The 21,802-nt window shown below is 48.6% G+C and overlaps 1 protein-coding gene and 1 long non-coding RNA gene across 5 annotated transcripts in view; one reads left to right on the top strand and one right to left on the bottom strand.

The window, feature by feature from the left end:
• The window catches only part of LOC122225807, a 69,023-nt gene extending 59,737 nt beyond the window's left edge, over positions 1 to 9,286 (bottom strand). For both annotated transcript variants that reach the window (XR_006205367.1, XR_006205370.1), the window contains exons 1-2: positions 8,801 to 9,286; positions 3,855 to 4,050 (exon numbers count right to left, since the gene is read on the bottom strand). This is a non-coding gene — a long non-coding RNA (uncharacterized LOC122225807). The remainder of the gene's footprint in view (positions 1 to 3,854; positions 4,051 to 8,800) is intronic.
• The window catches only part of LARP1 (La ribonucleoprotein 1, translational regulator), a 52,843-nt gene continuing 38,825 nt past the window's right edge, over positions 7,785 to 21,802 (top strand). For all 3 annotated transcript variants that reach the window (XM_042948493.1, XM_042948492.1, XM_042948491.1), the window contains exon 1: positions 7,785 to 8,536. In XM_042948493.1, the coding sequence (XP_042804427.1) occupies positions 8,095 to 8,536 (442 nt within the window). In that variant the 5' untranslated portion in view covers positions 7,785 to 8,094. The remainder of the gene's footprint in view (positions 8,537 to 21,802) is intronic.

Genomic DNA, 21,802 nt, shown 5'->3' with positions numbered 1-21,802 from the left:
GGAAGGCTTCCCTGACTACTTCGTCCCTGTCCCTCTGGCCTGTGCTCCTCTCTGCCTCCCCTTTAGTTTCCAGAACTTGTCTATACCATGTGTTTAGTGACTGGCATTGTATCAGCCTGTGCAGGGATCTAAATAAGGGTAGTCGGCTGGTTGGCTGGGAGTCACAAACACCAGAGGAGGGGTTGGGCCTGAGGCTCACTAGCGTGTGCTGGGCCCATCTAATCACAGTTAAATTCAATTAAAAAAAGTATACTGTGTGGTCCAAACAAAACATGCCTGTGGACTGAAATTGGCCAGAAGGCTGACAGCTTACAACAGCTAGAATATTATCTGGAGAAGGAAGGCATTGCATTTGGAATCTAGAGAAGTCCTGAAGCCGCCATCAATTAGCATCAGGACTCTGGATAAACACCTCATCTTTCTGAGGATTGGTTTCCTCATCTATAGATTAGATACTTGCTCTGATTTTTTTATGGGATTTTTGAGAATGATTCTCTTGATTCTATGCTACTATAATAATAGAGAACATTTGTTCAGTATGTACTATTTGTGAGGTACTGTTCTAAGCACTTTGCATATGTTAACTCACTTAATCCTCACAATAACCCTAAAGGGAGGTGCTTTTTTCATCTCCAATTTACAGATGAGAAAACTGACACAGAGAGAGGTGAAGGAGGAACTTGCCTGAGGTTACAGGGCTGAAAGGTGGCAGAGCTGGGACTATAAAACTCTTTCACAGATGTTGGTTTATTTAACGTTCTCAAAAGCATAGTGAATTTTATCAGCTAACTATTTTCCTTTCACCATTTTATAGATGGAAACAATAAAGCTCAGAGAAGTGAAGTGACTTGCCTAACATCACACAGCTAGAAAGTAGACAAACCTAAACCTGGACCTAATTCTTTTGACCTCAAACCCTTTACCTTTTTTCCCCTGTGCTACAGGCAAAGGACAGGCAAGTGGTGTGTGAACAGAACACTGTGCTGGTGTAGGGAATTTTGTTCCCTGGGGCAGAGACCATGTCTTGCCCTTTATTGTTTCCACTCTAGTCCCTAAGTCAGGGCCCTTCTCTTCTGGGAGCTCAGTACTTGTGACTAATTATGGTCATGTTGCCAGGAAAATTGCTGTCTGCCTTTGTTTTGGCTGCTAATTTCTACCTGCCTCCGTGAACTGAGATGTTTCCAGTCACTGGAATGATTGAACATGGTTACCTGAGTTTGTCTGACTGGTGTGGTGGGAGGTTTGCATTTCCAATGTGTGCTGTATCTCCTGTGGGATGGTGGAGGGGTCTGGAATGAGAGGGTGTGACCTGGGTTCTCATCCTGATTCTGCTGTCCTGGGATCCTAGAGCATTTATCTGAACTTCTGTGAGGCTCAGTTCTTCAGCGGCCAATTGGAGACAATCACATCTGTCTTGTCTCCATGAAAGCCCTTTGGGAAATGCAGTGTGGCACAAACAGAAGATGGGCAGATGTGAGCAAACCATAGGTGCTCAATAGATGACACAACTAACTGTGTGAAGGGCATTTGCAAATGATGTGGGGACAGTGCTCATAATACAGTGTTAAGGCAGGGAAGCAAGAAATAAAACTGCTGAATTTGCAGTACTGCCTCAATTAGATAAAATATACATAGAGAAAAGACCAGAAGAAAATACACCAACACGTTGCCAGTGAGTGTCTCTGGGTTGTGGGCTTATATGCGCGTTTTGCTTTGTTAGACTTAAAATACTTTGTTTGCTAAAGTTAGCACATTTTATTTTCACATTATATTTTATCATTTCAAAGTATATATATAATTTATATAATTATACTAAACATTTATTATCTACATTATATATTAAGTATACATGAAAGTTAGCACTTGGCCCTTGACAGTATCATTCTAGTTACTGAAACACTGATGTGATCAGGAGTGATCCTGCACTCATTCATTCATTCATTCATTTGTCCAGAAAATACACTGAGGGCCTGCTGTGAAGGCACCACTGATGACTACAATAAGAAACACTAAGAACAATGGGATGCAATCCCTGCCTTCAAGAAACATAATCTAGATGGAAGATAAGACATACTTATAAGTAACCATAATTGAGGGCAGAAAGGAAATAAACAATACTATATGCTTTAGGGAAATTGCCACTAGGAGTTAAGACTGGGGAGAAATCAGGGTGCCTGGGTGGCTCAGTCAGTTGAGTGTCCGACTTCAGCTCAGGTCATGATCTCGTCGTTCGTGAGTCTGAGCCCTGCGTCGGGCTCTGTGCTGACAGCTCAGAGCCTGAGGCCTGCTTCTGATGCTGTGTCTCAGTCTTTCTCTGTCCCTCCCTTGCTCATGTGGTCTCTCTTTCTCTCAAAATTAAATAAACATTAAAAAATTAAAAAAAGAGTGGGGAGAAATCTATTCTAGTTCTGGAAATTAGATAAGATTTTGTGAAAAAGTTGGCATTTTGTGTTGAGCCTTGAAGGATAAGTAGAATTCTGGACAAATGGAAATGGAATGGCATTACTGGCAATAATAAAAGTAATGAAAGGTAATACTTACTTACTACATACTATGTGCAAGCATTGTCCTATTAAATTATACACATTATCTCCTTTAAAAATCACCAGAGCTCTATGAGATAAGTAGTATTATCATCTCCAATGTACAGATGGGGAAACTGAGGCTTAGAGAGAAGTTAAATATTTGTTCAAAGTCAGCAGACGGTCAAGCTGGGATTCACACTCAGGACTTCACTATGATCAGGAATGTCACAGTAAAAGAATTTACATGAATTGAGGCAGGAAAGCGTGGGGGCCACAGGGTGTAAGACCAGGAGCTTCCCAAAAGCAGGGAATTTGTGTATCTTGCTCACTTCTCTATGTCCAGGGCCTAGGCAGTACCTGGCACATTGTAGATGCTTAATAAATATTTGTGGAAGGAAAGAAACAGTGAGTGGTCTACTGCTGCTGGGGTATTGGGTGTGGTAGAGGCAGCAGGACAGGGAGGGGTGCGAATGGGAGTTGTTAAGCAGAGGCAGGGTTCGGTTCATGAAAGAGTCCAGAGAACTGGCTCAGGCAGTGTGGTAGGCTGCATCGAAGCGGGAGGCGGGGGACAATCAGTGGACAAGCTCATCATGAGACCATCTGAGGAGTGTAGGTATGCCAGGGAGGGGCGTGGGGCTGGGGGAAGGGGGAAGAATGGAGGAGAGAGAGGCTGAGGTGAGGCCTGTCTCTACGTCCAAGTGGTGAATGTGTTGGAAGTTAAATTCTCTGTCAGACCTTCTTCATTACAAACCCATGCTCCTTTTTTACTAACCCCCTGGGGAGGCTTGGCTGCCTCTGAGCCTACTTCCTCATCTGTAAAATGGGAATAATCATACTTACACAAATTGTGTTGCTCTGGGGGCTAACGAGGTACTACAGGAACACACAGTACCCCCGCCATCCCACCTCAGTTAACTATTGCCGTTTGCATTTACTTCACAAGAAGAGATCTAGGCTGAGCCTCCTCCCATGAAGTGAAATAAATTTTGTGGCATGTGCCAAAAAACCCAAGAGTTCTCAGAGTTTGGAAAAACACTCCCCAGCTGGCACTATTCGTATTGGCCAAGGCCCCTCCCTTGCTGACCCCACCCACTCCTCCAGGTCTGCTTAGAGGCCTCCAGCCCAGGAGCCCTTGATATCAGAAGATAAGTTATACAGCCCAAGTTCTTCCAGAAACACAAGGTCCTTTGGAAAATCAAACTGAAAGAGGAGAAAAACCATACATCTATGTGTATTAAAATTTTTCATCCTAACACAGATAACTCAAGGAACCTCACCACCTTTTACCAATTCTTCCCCCAAAAGAATGAAGTTTCATGGAAACTGTACCTTTCTTCACCTTGATAAGCCAGAGAGGCAGGTATTATGCTTCCCATTTTGTGGAGAGAGAAATGGAAGCCCGGGAAGGCAAAGAGGCTGCCCAAAGTCATTCAGCAAAGCCGGAGATGGTCTGCAGCTTATCAATCAGGTCTCTAGGCTATCTGTCCCTCATGTGGCCTCTTCTGTCTTCAGGAAGTTGTCAGCACTGGGAGCAAACAAGCACACAATTAAATACAAATAGGTATTTGGACCCACTTTATAATTTTTATTTATTTATTTAAAAAAAATTTTTTTAACGTTTATTTATTTTTGAGACAGGGAGAGACAGCATGAATGGGGGAGGGTCAGAGAGAGAGGGAGACACAGAATCTGAAACAGGCGGGGCTCAAACTCACGGACGGTGAGATCATGACCTGAGCCGAAGTTGGATGCTTAACTGACTGAGCCACCTAGGCGCCCCCATAATTTTTATTTTTTAAGTTTGATTTTCTCACTGTGTGTCTCTGTGTTTTTAAGCACATGGGGTGTTGAAGCCCTGGATGCCACACAAGTTAGTTTGGTTCTTGTCACTTTCTGCCTAAAGCAAATCTTGTCTTACCTCCTTTTTGGCCTGAGGTGAACTATTGCTTAATTACTTGCCCCTCTCCCCCCCATTAGAGTTTACTTTTGGGGGAAACAAGATTCCATATCTTTAGGATCTTCCCTAGGCTTATGTATTTGATGGGTTCTCCATAATTACTTGTGAATTTTGCATTGGAAGGAAGAGAGGCAGGCCTTACAGTGTGGTATGGGGGTAAGAATACGGTCTGGGAAGTTACATTGCCTTGAAAAAGGTCACTCTGATATTCAGCTGCTGCCTGTGACTCCAGACACCCACCTAACTTTCTTATTTTCTTTGATGAATTTCAGTCACCTTCGTTTGTGATTGAAGATAACAGCTACCTGGCCTTGGCATGCCTGGCACATAGTAGGGACTCAATAATTATTTGTGGCCAGAATTAACACCTATCTCATTGGGTTATTGTGAGAATTAAGTGAGATAATGAATGTCAAGTATTTCTCATAGAACCTAGCATATAGTTGCTACTCAGTAAAAGTAACTACTAATTTTGGTCATTATTAACATTTAGAACTGAATATAGAATGCCACATTGGGTCAGGAATTTTTAAAAATTTGAATTCAGGGGCATCTAGGTGGCTTGGTCAGTTGAGTGTCCAACTCTTGATTTCGGCTCAGGTCATGGTCCCAGGGTCATGGATCGAGCCCCATAACAGGCTCCACGCTCAGCATGGAACCTGCTTAAGATCCTCTTTCTCCTTCTGCCCCTCTCTTGCTCACACACTCTCTCTAAAATTAAATTAAATTAAATTAAATTAAATTAAAATAATAAAAACCTGAATTCAAATCCCAATTCCAACATTTTATGTAGAAAAGGCTACTGGACGTAGGATCAAGAAATTCAGGTGTGAGACCTGGTTCTGCCATGAACTAGCTGTGTGACCTTGCTTAAATAACTTCACTTCTCTGAACCTCTCTGCCCTCATCTGCAAAACAAGGAAATTGAATAATCGTTAAGATTCCTTTTTCCAGCTCTAACAGCCTTAGTTTAAGATGTAGTCTTTTTATTTTGTCTCTGGCCCCAGGTCTCCTATTTGCAAAATGATGCACTGGTGTTTAGGAGCCCCTTTCTGGGGCAGAGCAGGCCCAGGGCATGCAGATCCCAGTGCCCCTCCAGCCTTCAAACAGCAGGCCTGGTGGTGCTTGTTCAGCTCAGACTGACGGCTGGGTAGTGTGAATGGGATACTTGTGCACACAGTCCTGGTCCCCTCACAAGTTACATGGGGGCGCCTCTACCCTCCACCTCCAACTATAGGCACATAGAAAAGAATGACCAATGACCATAATGTCCCTTATTAACAAGGTTCAGAGAAGGTCTAGTGTGAATAACCTCTTCAGGAAATACCAGTTAAGTATGATAAAAAATAGTGCATTCCAGTGGCAAGGTACAATAATTTACCTTCCGATTAAGGGCATATATAATACAATTATGAAGAATCCTACTCAAATTCATTGAGATTCCTGTGATCATTACCTTCCTTGGTACCTCTTTTGAAGCACCAGCCTCAGACTCTATAATTTACACCGCACTTTGACTAACGTCTCATTTGACCCCTCACAGAAGCTGAGTGGGTAGAAGCAAGTTAGGCATAATTTTACCCCCATTTCACCACCAGGAAAGGGGTGCCCATGGAAGGTTGGAATGCTGACCAATGTGCAGAGGCTGAGTTGCAAGTTATGGAAGAGCTGGAACTAGACGTCAGATTATCCCCCAACAGCATCTCTCCCCAATAGTCATGGTTACAACCAGCCTCGTCCGTCCCCTGGGGCAATTCCAAGAGGCTTTTCAATAAGCCTTTTCCCATATCCAGCAGGTCATGTATTCTAATCCTTGCCTTGAAGATGGCCAACATTCCAGGCTGTTATGTCTTGAGGTGGTGGGATCACAGCCAGTCAGAACCAGGAATTCTCCAAGTGAAGTGTGGGACCACCAGATGGGTAAGCATCCAAGGAGGTTTGTTAGACTTGCGGGATTCAAGGTCCCATCCCAGACATATTCCATTCGAAAACATTTGGAATCTGCATTCAAGGTTTTCCCTCATCATCCATACTGAAGTAGCTGATCTAGTTTAACCAACCACTGTAGTAGTTATTTTCTTCATAGAAAGGAAGCAAGCATTTAGCACTGTTTATTGTCTTTCTCCACCTCAGAGTGTAAATTCCAGGATAGAGACCTTGTTCGCCTGATTGCCAAACTCCCTTTCCTAGAACCCTTCAGGTTCTCACAGTACGAGGTTAGTAAATATTTATTGAATGTGCATTGAAGTTTGAAATCACTGTCATTTACCATTGGTTCGTTTTACAATAGAGAAACTGAGGTCCACTGAGGAAATGACTGCTGCAGAGTTGGTAAGGGGCAGGGCCAGGGCCAGGATAAAATCTCAGGTATCTGAGTCCCAATCACTTTGGTTCATCTCCGCCCTAAGCAATTCTTTAGAAAAAAAACATTTCCTGCCCATGAATATTCGGTTTCGGGGGCCTGGCCAGGTTGGGGGTTGGTAATTCCGTTCCCACTTCGTAGGCACTCTTGTCCCCATGGGTTAAGGGCCTGCTTTCGGGGCCGGGCGTCGAACCGAACTCCGGGCAGTGTCCTGGCCGTCCGGGGCCGCGGGGAGGAGCCCAGTACGGCCCGGAGAGGTGAGGGCGACTCGCCCAAGGTCACCCGGGCGGGCCCGGGGGGCCAGGCCCGCGGGGCGCCAGGGAACTGGCGGCGTCGGCGCGTCCTCGAAGTGGATGGGCACCCCTCTCCTTCACTCTGTAAATCCGGGATGACATTAATGGCTCCTTCTCCCGAATTCGGTGCACCCAGCCTAAAGAGCGCGAGCAGGCCGGGTCGGCCGCGTGGCCCGTTCCCATGTGCTCCACCTGCGAACGCTCTGACGTGCTGGCCCTTTAAGACACCTCCCCCTCCTCCCCCACCCACCTCTCCTGCCCCCCTCAATGCCCTCCCTCCCGAATTGCATCAGGCACGTGCTCGCCCCCGTCCGGTCGGAGCACCCCTCACCCCCCAGCCCGGGAGGTGCTCCGAGGAGTCAGAGGCTAGGGGCGGGGTGAGGGGCGGGGCCGCGAGGCTGTGCGCGCGCGCTCCCGCCGCCTTCGCCCGCCCGTCGCCGAGGGCCGGCCTCGGCGGGCGCGTCCCCGCGGCGCCGTCCCCTCCCCTCGCCCGCCGCGTCGCGAGGCGCGCGCCCGCCCGCCGCCTGCCGCGGATCGCGTGGTCGCCTCGGCTCGCCGCGCCTCTCCCCCGTCCGTCCATATTGCTGCAGCCCCCGAGCCGGGAAGCCCGGGCCGCCCCGGCGGCGGGGGGGAGGGAGGGACGGGACGAGAAGCCTGCCGGGCTCGGGGTGGGGGCGCCCTGCGAGGAACGGGCGGGGGGGGACGCGCGCCGAGGAGGCCTGGACCGCAGAGTGGGGGGCCTTCCTCCCCCCCCCGCCCCGCCAGTGGGCCTCGGATCTACGGCGGCTGCATCCGACCGCGAGGGGGGCCGCGCCTAGCGTGAACCCCGACCCTTCTCCGCAGGGACTGGGGCCCAGCGCCCCGGAGGAAGGCGTCGCGGGTGCCCTGAAAGCCAAGTTCGAGGCGGGGGAGGCAGCCTCGGGCGCGCCCGGCTTCTCCGGGGGGGCGGGCGCGCAGATGGCCACTCAGGTGGAGCCGCTGCTGCCGGGGGGCGCCCCGCTCTTGCAGGCCGAAGAGCACGGGGGTCTAGTGAGGAAGAAGCCGCCGCCGCCGCCGCCCGAGGGCAAGGGCGAACCCGGGGCGAACGACGTCGGCGGGGGGGAGCCGGACGGCGGCGCCCGGAGATCTCGGCCGCCCTGCGCCAAGCCACACAAGGAGGGCACCGGGCAGCTGGAGCGCGAGAGCCCGCGGCCGCCGCAGCCACCCGGCGCCGAGGGCCTGGTCGTCAGCGACGGGGAGGAGGGCGGCGGCGGCGAGCCGGGAGCTGGTGGAGGAGCGGTCGGAGCCGCGGGCGCCGGGCGCCGTGACTTCGTGGAGGCCCCTCCGCCCAAGGTGAACCCGTGGACTAAGAACGCGCTGCCGCCGGTCCTGGCCACGGTGAACGGACAGTCCCCTCCAGGTGGGTCTCCCTGTTTGCTATCCTGGGTCCAGGGACCTCTTCCGGGGACTTGGGCGTCCCCTCCCCCAGCGGCCTTCAGGGCCCGGGGGTCCGCCACTGGTAGTGGTGACTCGGGATTTTTTTTTTAATTGCCTCTTGGGTCGCCGTGCCCTCCTTCCCGACATACTCGGGAAGCTGCCCCTGCCGGAGGGCCCAGCCCTCGGGAGCCCGCGGCCACCGCCTGGGCCTCAGCGGTTAGTGGGCAACGGCGTGGTCCGGGCCTACCTCGCCAGGAGAGGGTGGGCGCTGGTTTCGGTGAAAAGGGCCCACCTACCCCCCTCCCTCCGCGTGTTGGGTGTCGAGGACGGTTTCTAGCCTAACCCCTTCTTGGGAAGCCCCTTTTCCCACCCCGCCCCATGCTCCCCGTTTTGGTAGCGTTGCGATCGTCCCCATGTTGTAAATGTTTAATGAGCATATGTCATGGGCAGCGAAGCGCCGGGTGATGAGTTGATACCGACCACACGGATTCGGGATTTAAAAGTTAACAAGTTTTGTTCTCTGGTAGACGATTATAGGCGGTAGAATCGCCATTGGTGACGGGTTGAGGGGTCGGTTACGGGGAGAATGATGAGAAGAGGAAACCCAACGTGTCATTGAATTCGGTGGTTTCCCTTCCCGATCCCGGGGACCTTCCGCCTCGAGAGGGAGCCGGATGGCGAGTGTGCGGGGATGCAGTTAGGGGCTGGCGGAAAATGTGAGGCGAGGAAAGGGGCATGCGGCGACACGAGGGGCGTGTGGCGACGGGGGAGGGAGTGGCCGGGCTGGGCGGGCGGGTGACAGTTGGGCGCCATGCGCCGCGCCGCCGGCCGGCGGACTGCTCGCGGCCGCTGGGCCTGTGCGTTCGGCGCCCGCCGCCGCGCTGGGGGTGGAAGGCGGGTGCGGGCTGGCGGCGCGGCACGGCCCGGACTGTGCGTGTGCGCGAGTGTGAGTGCGCGGCCCCCCTTCCCGGCATTCCTCCGCAGCCGGGACAACGTGGTGCCTCCCTGCGCGGGGAGCGGCATGTGACTGCCGGCCGGCGCTCCCCGCGCCCTCCCTCTCCCCGCTCGGATTTTCGGTCCTAAGGACCCGGCCCCTTGGGAGATCCCGGCGGAGCCGTGTCAGCGTGGGGAAGGGGGGGCGGGGAGGCGGTGCAGAATTTGGAGGCTCGTCTGGGCCTCCCTTTGCCGAGACTCATCGTCGGCTTGGGTGGGGGGCGCGCCCTACCGCCTCCCTTTGCCGGCGCGTAGAGAGGCACAGCGGATCTGTTTTGGGTCCTGTTGAAGTGGACCAGTGTCCAAACCCGCTTGTAGTATAATGACGGCCTGTGGCCGTAGCGTTACTGCTTTTTCAGTGTTCCTCTTCTGTAGTCGCTAGTTGAAGCTGACTGGTTTAAACCATCAAAATGGGGAAAGTTGAAGAAGGAGATTAATGCCTTCACATTCAAGGGATTAGAATCACCCTTAGTCCTAGGGAAACCAGAACAGCCAATTCTGAAAATGTCATGTTGCAATTTTATTTCTTTTAAGATTGCTTCATTTGGAGGAGGGGACATTTGAGGTTTACTAATAGTACCTCAAACTGTGTTCTCTTCCTTCTGCCCTCTCCCCTTCCCCCCTTTCCCTTCCAGAACCCTCTTATGCAAAGGGCAGTGCTGAAACCTCCCATTTTCTTGCATATCCCTCCCGATCCACCCACAGTGGGAGGGAAGGCAACTTTTAAGACAGTCTTTGGTCCTTCCCCCCTCTTTAAACTCAAAGGGGTATAATCATCCCCAGGAGAGAGCACTCTTCAGAAGTTTAAATGGGGCTACTCACCCTGGCTGCTGCTGCTTAGCTAATGGTGAACCTGCCTTGTGGGTTTTAAATCACCCATGACATCAGGTGGTATTGGGTGCCTGAGCTGGCATTTTGTGCAAGTGCAGGGGCCCTTGATAGGGTGCGTCACTGGAGTTATTGATCGTGGGAAGAAGACAGCTTGGCTGGCATCTTGCCTTTCCTTGGAGTGGAGAAGCCAACTTGCTTTAAGTGCCCAAAGCAAAATTCTGAGTCTGGGAGTTTTGTTCTGTTCTTGTTTTTCTGGAATCATAAGGCAAGAAAGTGTTTTGTCTACTCATCCGTTTTTGAACCTTTGGACTAGTCTTTGACAGACTAACTCTAAATTAATTCAGTAGCTTCTCTGTTGTTAGGGCTTGGGTGCTTTTTGAGGGAGAATTTTGTGATTGAATTGTCTGATAAGGTTAGATGGTGGCCCTTTCTTTAGAGTCCACATGGATTGCTAAGGCCATTTTTTCAGCCCTGATTTTATTTGCAGCTTGGACAGGTTTAAATGTGACACCAGTGCACAGTGTGGTCTTGGGAAATTGTGTGTTCTGTGATGCATATGTTTTTGGGAGTCTACAGAAATGAGTGCCTCATAAGCAAAGCTAAAAGCTTCCAAAGCTTGCTGCAAATGCCTATTTTTAGCCCTCCTTTTGGCTCAGATGCTAGTGTTTTAGTTCTTTAAGGGACACATGCAGTAACTAGTAATAAAAGATGTTTTTCAATATCCCCCTTTCTTGTGCTGTTTTCTATTCTGGTTTAAGCTTCCACATCTTACATTTGTAGTTTTCAAGTCAGGATTTGCATTTTGGCTCTTTGTATTTCCTTCCCCTAGAATATTTTGAAGTCGTTTAAAATTTTTTCCTTCTAGCCACAACTCAATTTTGAGTATGAGAGAAGCAGGATGGGAAATGATACATGCATAGCAAAGGTTCTGGGGTTAAAACTGCATTGGCTCAAATGTCAGCTCTACCACTTGGTAGTTGTGCCTCCTTGGCAAGTTGCTTAGCCATTATGTGTCTGAGCTCCATTTGTATAAGAGGGATTAAATTATGATTTATTTGCTTCCTGGGGTTGTGATCATTCACTGTGGTGGTAGCCCAGTGCCTGGGAGACTGGGAGACTATGGGGTTTTCCAGGACTTTTTCTGGGTCTCCGTTTTTTCCACCTGTAAGATAAGGGCAGTGGACAATGCAGTACTTTCCTTTTCTGGTATTGTGTCACTAGTCTGTGAAATACATGGGACCCATCTCCTTAAAATGGAGTTTTGCTTACCCGCAGACACAAAGGGCATATTATGGATAATCTTAAAGGTTGCTGACCCAAAGAATTGGCTCTTTTTGCTCTGGAATGTGGTATGATGCATGTTTTAAAAATAAATTTTAATTTGTTTATTTGCCTTTCGTTAAAAGCTACCTTTGGGAGAGCGTCCGTGTACTCTCAGGGCAGTGGGGATAGGCTATAACTGAACTAAAAGTTTGCTGTGGCTAATGCATGTGCAGTGGGTTGAGACTTGAACGTGTCATCACCACAAGCTTCTACCCACCCCAGCAGGGGGAATCAGTGGGTTGGTTGTGTGGCACCTTCATCTCCATGTCATAAGAAAATTAAGCAGTGCTGTGGTCTTTTTCTTGACTGTAAAGGAAAGCCTAGGCAGAGTCTCAGCCTTGAGTATTTATTTTCTGGGCGTCACTTTTTTGTGTGTGTTCCTTTGAAGTGCAGCTAACTGATGGCACAAAATAAAGAAGACTTACGATCCCAGCTAACCCAGGGCAACCCCAGGGATTCTGTACCCCACTGAGCTGGCCCCAAATAAACCTCTACTCTCTTTCTTTACTTTTCTTCCTAGGTTTAGGCCCTTTCCCAGATCCCTCCTAGTTGCACTAGGGTGGGGCATCTCTGTGGATCTGGAGTATCAGTTTTCAGCATAGCATCAGAGCTCCTCCAGACCTTGGCCTCTTCCCTCCCCACCTTGAGAAGTGGACTGGGAGGAAGCACGAGCTCTCTCTGCCTTGGAATCATACAGTCTGCAATTTTGAGTCCCAGCTTTACCTGTTTTGCTGCAGCTGCTGCTGTTTTTTTTAAATTGAGGTATAATGGACATATTGGTTTCCAGTATGCAGCATCATGATTTGATATTTGTATATATTGAGCTTTGCCTCTAACTTGCTGTGCAGTCTTGGGTGAATTACTCAGACTCTCTGAGCCACTATTTTCTCATTCTCAAAATGAGAATATTGATAATTAACTATTTCAAAGAGTTTTGAGAATTAAGGAAGATAACGTTTATAAAGCCCTTAGTATGATGCCAGGCACAGACCATCTAATAAGTGTTGCCTATCCAGTAACTGCTATTTAAAACTTTTTATAATAAGTGATGACCATTATTAAGCATGCTTGTTCCACTTCTGATTCTGCTGGTGACCAGCCTTGTGGATACCAGCCACCCCCATGCTTTCTCTGTCTCTGTTTCTTCATCTAAAAATGAGGGAATCTGATGAGGTCTAAATGTCTTCACAGTATTTTTAGTATCATAAAAACTTTCTTTCAAGAAATTGTTTCGCATGAAAGAAAGAAACCAAAAGAGAGCTTTTTGTATGTGTACGTGTATGTCTGTCGTGGTGGTTAAGAACTCCAGTTTTGAATCCAAGTCCTGAGAGGGCTAGACTCTTTTGGCTTCACTAACCTCGGTGGATCACTTGGGGTGCATATCAGACATTGCGGAGCAAGCAGATGTTATGTGCCTTGTAGTACCCTATTAGGAAGCACACAGCACTGCTTATGAAAATCTCCCCCCACCAAAGAACTGAACCCAACCCAATAAAACCGTAGATGTGTAGACGTAGAGGAACAGATTGACCACGAGGTAGCAGTTATCTAATTTTTGAACGTGAGCGATTCTACAGGACAAACAACCAATAAATGACATTTTTTAAAAAGGGAACTGTTAACAGACAAAAAGACTTGAGACATCAGTCAGATGCATTGTGTGGATTCTGATTTGAAACAGTTTCAAGAAGATACTTTGGTGACAACTGAGGAAATCTGATCACTTTAGATGACCATTAAGGAATTACTGGTCAGGGGCGATGAGCTCCATAACTGTTTATATTGTGCACCCTTGGCTAAGAACTGCTAGGTTAGCCTCCATGAATGAGGGTTTAAAGCTGTTTTCCTGCAGTTCAAATTTCTTTCTCTTCTAAAGAAAGCACACAGTTAGGACCCTCTGAAGGGAAGGTAGGGGGTGGGGAGTTGAGTTGTATACTTCTCTGGGCAGTGAGTGCCTGCCTGGGGAAGGAGACCTTTCCCTGGTCAGGCTAGGGTTGGTCTCTGCAGTCTGACCCCTAGACCTCCTGAGGGGTGGAGTCTCTTGGCTGACCCACCCACTGACTGCTGTGGGACCTAGGCTAGAGTAAGCATTTTAGAGCTGTTACTCAGCACTCACTCCCTCCCAAAGGGAGGCCGGCAGGGAGAGGAGGAGGAGCGGGCCTGAAACCACAAAAACCTCTTTAAAATGGAGAGCTCGGCAGATGGGAGTGCCCCTGTTTGCAAAATCCAAGACAAGCTCACAAAGTGGGTAATTAGGGTGCTGGGGCCTCAAGAGGGCTTACAGGTGCCTCAGTCTGGGCTCACAAACACCCCTGGCTAGTCCAGAGTTACCTGACAGAGTGGTCAGGAGAGAGGATGGCCTTACCTTGCTGGGGGTTCATGAAAGGAAGTAAGTTTTGACACCTGGCTAATGAAAGCATAGGAAAGAGCCAGGTGAAGGAGCAGAGGGAGAGGTGATTTAAATCTGAACAGGGGCAGAGTCCCTGTGTCTTCTCTCACTTGGTGACCTTAGCTTGCCTAACCTCTGTTTTTCTTACACACAGAATGGGACTAATCTCTGTACTGAGGTTGTTTCGAGGATCAAATTAATAAAAGTATGGGGTAGCCTCGTTCATTAGTTAAAATGTCCCACACAGGTGTAAGCGATTTATGTTCCAGAAGATGCATTCCAAAGCCAGATACGTGTACAGTGGTTTCAGTGACCTCATCTGAGGAGTTATTCGTGACTTTCCTAACTGAGTATGGATAATCAGGAGGTAGCTTAATTTTCAAGCAACACTATTTGCAGAAGTTACCAGGGCCATTTGGCTGACTTGTGGCAGATAGCCTAGGGTGTCTCCCTGAGGGATTATCTGAGAATTCCAGGGACGTTCTTGACTTGTTACCTTTCTGTTGGCTGTACCTCTGGACTGGCAAAGCTGTAGGTATAGGTGTGAGGAGCGTGGGTCTTTATTGATGAATTTTGTAAAGCCAGCCATCTAAATCTGTCACATGTAGTGAGGGGCTTCTCCATCTCAGTATGAGGTACTGTTAGTAAACCCAGATGAGCCCCTCCATCAGAGGTCCTGTTTATAGGGCACTTTGTAATAACCCTCCGTACTTGTGGTAACCACCTTACCCTCCAGACATGCATTCCAGTAATTCAAGGTAGGCTTTTCTCTTCTGTACTTGAAAATGAAGTTGCAACCCTCTCAGAGGAACTGAAGTCCCCCCATAGCCAGGAACCTTCTGGATGAATGGTCCACCCGGGCTTTGTATGGTTTTTGCTCTCCTTTTCACCAGCTTAGTTAAGCTCCTGGTGATCACAAGATCGTTAATAGTGATACCATAGTCCCCACTTACTGGGTATCTGACATGTTCTAGCCCATGTCATCTGCCAAACAGGTTATCTTTTTATCCCAGCTTCACAGATGAGGAAAGTGAGATTCAGAAGTTAGTAAGGAACTGTCCTCCTAATTGCTAGGATTGAGAGTCTTGGGGTCATCCTTGCCACCTGTTTAATTTACCAGTACATCCTTTTGGCTCCTAGAAACTGGATCCATAGCTAAACACTTCTTACCATCTCTTTTTTTGCGAGCCTGATCCATACGACATTGCTTCTCACCTAGATTGCTGCAGTGGTCTCCTACCTGGTCTCCTGTCACTCTTGCTCAGGATCCTCTCATGGCTTCTCATCGTGGAATAAAATTCCAAGTCCTTTGAATGTATCCTCTCAGACTCCATTTGATGTGGCTTCCCACACCACCCATCCCCCCCCCCCCCCCCCGCCCCGCCCCAGTGCTCTAACCTTATCTTTTGCCACTTTTCCCTTCCAATAGCATTGCACCTTGCTTTTCCTAGAGTAGGTTGTGTACACTCTGCTTTAGGGCTTTAGTTCTGGAATGCTCTTTCCTCAGCCACATGGCTCCCACCGTCACTCTTTTCAGGTTCCTGTTCAAGTAACACTGTGATGGAGAGGCCTTCCCAGACCACCCTGTATAAAACAGCAGGCCTCCATCCCGTACTCTGTATCCCCATCCTTCCTACCCTGCTTCGTTTTTCTTTTTAAACCCTTAATCACCATTGAGTCAGGGACTTGGATATTTGGCTACTGCTTATCCCTGCGTCTACAACATGACTGGCACATAGTAGGCAGCTCAGGGAACATTTAATTAGTGAATGAATGGATGAATCTCTTACTTTGACAGCCTCACAGCACATTTTGAGTTTGGCAGAGAAGATGCCGTGGTGAATAACAAATCTGTGCTGGGAGAGAAGCACATGCACTCACAATCCAGTATGGAAGGTGCTGTGTAAGAAGGTGGTGAGATTCTCTGGGAGTGTAGCAGGGGCACCCAAGTCAATCAAGGTCAGAGAATTCTTTCTGGAGGAAGCAGTGGCTAAATCGCTTGAAATGGGAAGGATAGATAGGAGTTATTTGAGAAAAAGACTAGAAAGAAAGCTCATTCCTGGTGGAGCAAAGGCCCTGGGGTTCAGTGAATTGAGTAAATTCCCTGTGGCTGTACTGTAGATGATTTAGATAAATTGTGATTTTAACTGGAAGGCAGTGGAAAGCCATTAAATTTTTATTTTATTTTTTATAGGAACCAGAGAACAGTTTATTTTTATTTTTTTACTGTTTGTTTATTTTTGAGAGAGCATGCACAAGCAGGAGAGGGGCAGAGAGAGACAGAGACACAGAGTCCCAAGCAGGCTCCAGGCTCTGAGCTGTCGGCACAGAGCCTGACATGGGACTCGAACACAGCTGTGAGATCATGACCTGAGACAAAGTCTGATCCTCAACCGACTGAGCCACCCAGGCGCCCTGGAAAGTCATCAAAGATTTTAAATGAGAGAGTGGCATGGTCAGATTTTTTTTTTGAAAGATTACTCTGGCCACATGAGAACCTCTTAAGAATAGATGGTTTGGGGTTTCCTGCCTGATCCTTTGGGGCAAGGTTCCCAGATTACAAAAGGGAGCAGATTCCCAAGTCGTTCCTTAACTGTTGGGCAATTATCAGCTGTCATCCTTTAGGCGTAGGGAGCAAGCAGCTCCAGTTTATGGGATTTCTCTGACCTTTCAGAAGGCCGCACTACTGGAATGCATCTCAGTTGTCGGAAGAAGCACAGTTTCTGATATACTGGCCTAAGCTGAGCTCATGCTTGAGCTTAGAGCCACCAGCCCGCTTGACACTGATGCAGCAGGAGAAGCAGAAAGAGGAGGAAGCGCCGGAAGTAGTGGCAGGGGACAGGCTTGCAGGTGGCGTGGCAACTCCCATCTCCACCAGGGGAGGCGCCCGTGCCGCAGGACTTCCTAGGCTTAGGCCGCCTGCTGTCAGCCGCTCTGCAGGCTTTTCCACAGATAGCCACATGCACAAAGTTTCTTTCCTTTAGAGGCACCTCCCTTCAGCTTAATTCAGCTGTTTTTAGACTTGTGCTGGGAGTAGTGGGTCTGCATTTGCCCACAGATAGGCTGCTGTAGTGAGTCCCTGAGGATGCTCGCCCAGCCCAGTGTCCAGTTGTCAACTCTGACCCCATTGCTGTGCTCTCAGGGGCTGGGATTTCCTTTCCTTTTTTTGTGAGAGGAAGGAGTATGTAGAGCTGGAAGGGACCCCAGAAGTCATTGAATCTAAACCCTTCGTTTACAGGCTGTATACCTCAGGCCTAGAAAGGAAGTAGGAGTTGCTCAAAATCACAGTTCAGAGAAAGGCAGAGACTTGAACCCAAGCCTCTTGGCTCCCACTCTGGTTCAGTTTTCACTCCACCTCTGGAGGAAGAAGTAGAATGGGGTGGTTGAATGGAGCCTTGGGAGTCTGTCAGGCACAGTTAGTGTTAGCCCCAGCCGCTTAGCAACTGGGTGTCCTTAGACAGGTTGGTAACTTTTAGGCTTCAGTCAATGGCGTTATATCTGGAGTCCTCATGTGCTGGAGTCTTTGCTGAAAATGGGGTAGGTGAACATGAGAGCTTAGCCGGAGCCTGGCAGATAATAAGAAGTGATAGTTCTGAGAGTGTTGAGGACTTGGTTTTGACCTAAGTTGTCTTCTGGAAACAGAAGTCAGGTGCCAAAGCCAGCCTTTCTCTGTCTTCCTGGATCCTTTGCCCCTTGATCCCTTCTGTTGGGTCCTGAGCATACATGGGAAGGCAGCCCATGCTATTTCTTAGAGCCAGCTCTTCAGACCCTGTCTTGGGGTGTCAGGCAACTCTGGTAGAGGGGGATCAAGGAGTCCGTGGGGGTTATAATCCTGTAGCAAGAAGCCCACAGTTGTGCTTAGGAATGCACTAGCAGTAGAATGTCAAAGAAATGGACTCATGTGGTTTGCAGTGAAATCCCGCCCCCTACTCTGTCTTTGATGGCTTTCTCCAGCTTTAGGGGTGAATGGGGGAGTGGAGGCCTCTGCTTTTCCTGTTCTCTGTCTGTATATGTATTAACAGCAGCATGAGGAAGAGATACCAATTATGTGCGTGGAATAGCCTGGCTTAGGTTTTCTCCGAAGTGGAGCTGAGTGTAGGGGTAGAGTTTGGACGCGGTGAGAACAGAGTTGGGTGTGGGAAGCCGGATGCTGCTGCTAGGGAATGTGGGAGGGAGACAGGAAATCAGGAACACACAGAGGAGGCAGCTCACTGGGATGCATGCACCTTTCTGTGAGGAGGGAATGGTTGAAGGAGCTAGGATTATTTTTCCCAAAGAATCAAAGCTTGGGGTGGGTGGGAATGCTGGCGGTTCTGAAATACAGCATTTGAATAGACCTACTTCCTGTGGCCCTATGGGTAGAGCTCTGATGGCAGGTGGGAGGTAGAGGGTCAAGTAATAACTTCCAGCAGCAGTGCCACCATGTGGAATCAGCTGCCATAGGAGGTACTGAGTTTCTTGATGTGGTGATAATATTTAAACAGGTTGGATGGTAATGTGCTGTAGGGCTCTCTCTGCAGCTGCAAATTTGCAGAGTACTTGCCCAGAATTGTTCATTCAGAAGTTTTTGAGTACTTATAGGTGTCAGGCCCTGAAATCCATGGGTAGACAATTCAGGGGCTGTCATTTTGGGACTTACATCCTGAAAGGCAGAAGTCACCAATGGGCATTCCTCACCTTATGTCCTCAGGCCCAATCCAGCCTACTGACAGGTTTTGATCGGTCTTGTGTTTTAAAAAGTTTAATCACCTATATTTTAAAATCAAGAAAATATATCTGGAAACCTAGAAATTTGGAGCTTCTCTTTAAGAGAGTAGACTCCACATGCAAAGAAACAAAGAAAACCTATTGAATTTTGTTTGTACTTTAGATAGATGAATAACATGGCATGTGAATTACATCAGTAAAGCTGTTATGGGACACCTGGGTGGCTCAGTTGGTTTTGGCTCAGGTCATGATCTCACAGTTTGTGAGGTCAAGCCCCGAATCAGGCTCTGTGCTCTGCGCTGACAGTGCAGAGCCTGTTTGGGATCCTCTCTTCACCCCTACCCTGCTGGTGCACGGGGAAGCCTGCATCTCCTCTCCCCCCACCCCCCACCCCCACCCAATAAATAAAAAAACTTAAAAAAAATAAGCTGTTATAGAAATAAATGAGAAGATCTAGCCACACTGAACCTTTGTTCCTTTATGACTGCTGTCCAGTGGCAGTACCTACTCCACTTTAGACAAGGACACCAGCATGTAGCCTGTGGGCCCGGACTTTGTATGTTTCATCATACAAAGTAGGGAGAATAGTAGTCTGTCCAGCCCGCAAATTGAAGAACATCCTTATGGGAGAAGAGTTTGAGAGGAGAAGGTAGAGAAGACTTTAAGGCCTAGGGCAGAATTTGGAGGCCCTAGAGGGGGACTCTGTACCCAGGACACCACTGGGTATTGTGTCCTGACGTTCCAGAGCAGTGATAGAAAGCTGTCTGAGGGCTAAGGGATGGGGAAACTGGCTTATGTTAGGTCCCATTGAGCCTTCACTTTCCTCCATCTGTAAAATAGATATGGAATCTAATCTCAGTCTCTAAGGTCTCTTCCAGCTCAAACACTGTGTAGGTGTGGGAGCGGCTAAGGCAGATGTTACTAGGTATCAGATGGAAAAGGAAAAAGATCCTGGCTTCGAATCATTGGTGTGTCATTGGTGCATTGAATTCTCGCTGGGGGCAGAGACACTGGAGAGAGTCTTCACCAAGGCAGGCCTGCTTCTCATACCATTTTCGGTGTGAGCGCTGTAGTAGGGGTAGAATAGAGAACTCTGGGCAGGAAACTGGAGACCAGCCTTCTTAGTCCCAGCTGTTTGGCTCACTTACTTGCTAAAACACTTAGGGCAACCTACTGATGAACCTCTTTGGACTTCCTTTTCCTCTTCTGTAAATGAAAGTGGTTAAGCCTGAAGACCTTTCAAGGTCCTTTCCTGCTAGGGTTAAGTTCTTTATATCAATTTGGAGATGAAGACTACAATGTGTTGAGAAAGATTTCCTCTAAAGGGAATTGCTTTCCCTCACCTGATTGGACCGGCTTTAGTGTTAATCCTGAGAGCTTGGCCAGGGCTGTGGGATTTTTCTGCCTAGACATGAGGCATTCTGCCTTAGGCTTCTGGAAAATGCTGGGCTAAGATGAGCTGCCCCAGAAGGTTGTGAGTATTCATAGTAGTGTGTAAACAGTGGTGGTGCCTTGGTGTCTCAGTTAAGCATCCGACTTCAGCTCAGGTCATGATCTCATGGTTTGTGAGTTCGAACCCCACATCGGGCTCTGCACTGTTGGTGTGTGGAGCCTGCTTGGGATTCTCTCTCTCTCCCTCTCTCTCTGCCCCCATCCTGCTCATGCGCTCTCTCACTCTCTCTCTCTCTCAAAATAAATGAATAAACTTTAAAAAATACATACCAAAAAAACACAGTAGTGGCACATCTGGTGACAGAAGTGTTCTTGAGAAGATTCGCCATCTCGTACCTGGTTACACCGGGTTGTTACTGAGAGCCCCTGCTCTGGCCCTGAGATTTAGAACCAAAGTCTGGTGGAGGCTGGGGTCAAAGTATTAACTGGCTCAGTGGAAAGGAAGCTGGCCCATCTCAAGAGACTGAGTATTCAGAATCATCAGGCCAGTCAAGAAAAACACTAGGGCTTGAGCCTAACCTTCTTTTGTGTGAAAGGAACTAAGTTGGCTACCACCAAAGTGAAAATCATTCAACACATTTATTTGAGTAACCTACTGAGTATTAGACCAGGACAATACTGATGGGAACAAGACAGAAGGGAGCTGCCTTCATAATTTACATTCTAGTGGGGAGACATAGTAAACCAACGGGGTGGTTCTTGCTATCTATTGCTGCCTACCCAGTCACCCCAAACTTGGTAACATAAAAAAACAACCATTTTGTTCCTCGATTCGTGTGTAGGTTGGGATTAGGATAGGGCTGAACCAGGTGGTTCTTTTCTGTATGGCAGTGTTAGAGTAGTGTCTGTCCTGGTCTGGAGGGCCCACCAAGCTTCACTAGCATTTTTGGTACCGAGGCAGGGATGGCTGGAAGTCTGAGTTTAGCTGGAAGTGGAGGGCTCTCAGGTGCCCTCTCCAATGTGCTGGTTTCAGAGCAGTATGACTTACTGTGCAGTGGCTTATGCTCCCAGACAGAGCTTTCCAAGAGACAGGAAGTAGATGTCAGTATTCTGAGGTCCCAGACCTGAGCACTAACTAGCACAACGTCACTTTTACCGTGGCGTGATGATACAGGTTACGGATCCTGCTGGGAATGAAGAGGAGTCATGGGCCTGGCCTTTCAGTGGGAGGAGTGTCAGTTTGCAGCCATCTTTAATACTACATGGCAGCTTCTGGTAGCGGTAAGGGCCGTGAAAGAAACAGAGTAAGGCAGTGTGCTAGAGAAGTGTTGGGGATGTGCGACTGAGGACAGCTTCAAACTCCGCATCAGGGAATGCCTGTAAGGGTGAGTGAGCCAAGATGGGATTGATAGCATGGTGTGGGTATTCTTGCCTGGAGGAACAGCCAAGTACTAGGTGGTAATGAGTTCAGAGTTCTCCAAGGAAAGGACCAAGAGGCCTGTGTGGATGACAGGTGAGAGGCTCAAAAACTCAGAAGCAAGAGGCCTTGGGAGGCCAGCTTAGGGAGTTTGGATCCTGTTCTGAAAGCATTGAGAGGGGTAGCATGATACAATT

The sequence above is a fragment of the Panthera leo genome, chromosome A1 (assembly GCF_018350215.1).
Source record: "Panthera leo isolate Ple1 chromosome A1, P.leo_Ple1_pat1.1, whole genome shotgun sequence".
Taxonomy (NCBI): Eukaryota; Metazoa; Chordata; class Mammalia; order Carnivora; family Felidae; genus Panthera; species Panthera leo.
This window is presented reverse-complemented; position numbering and strand designations above follow the sequence as displayed.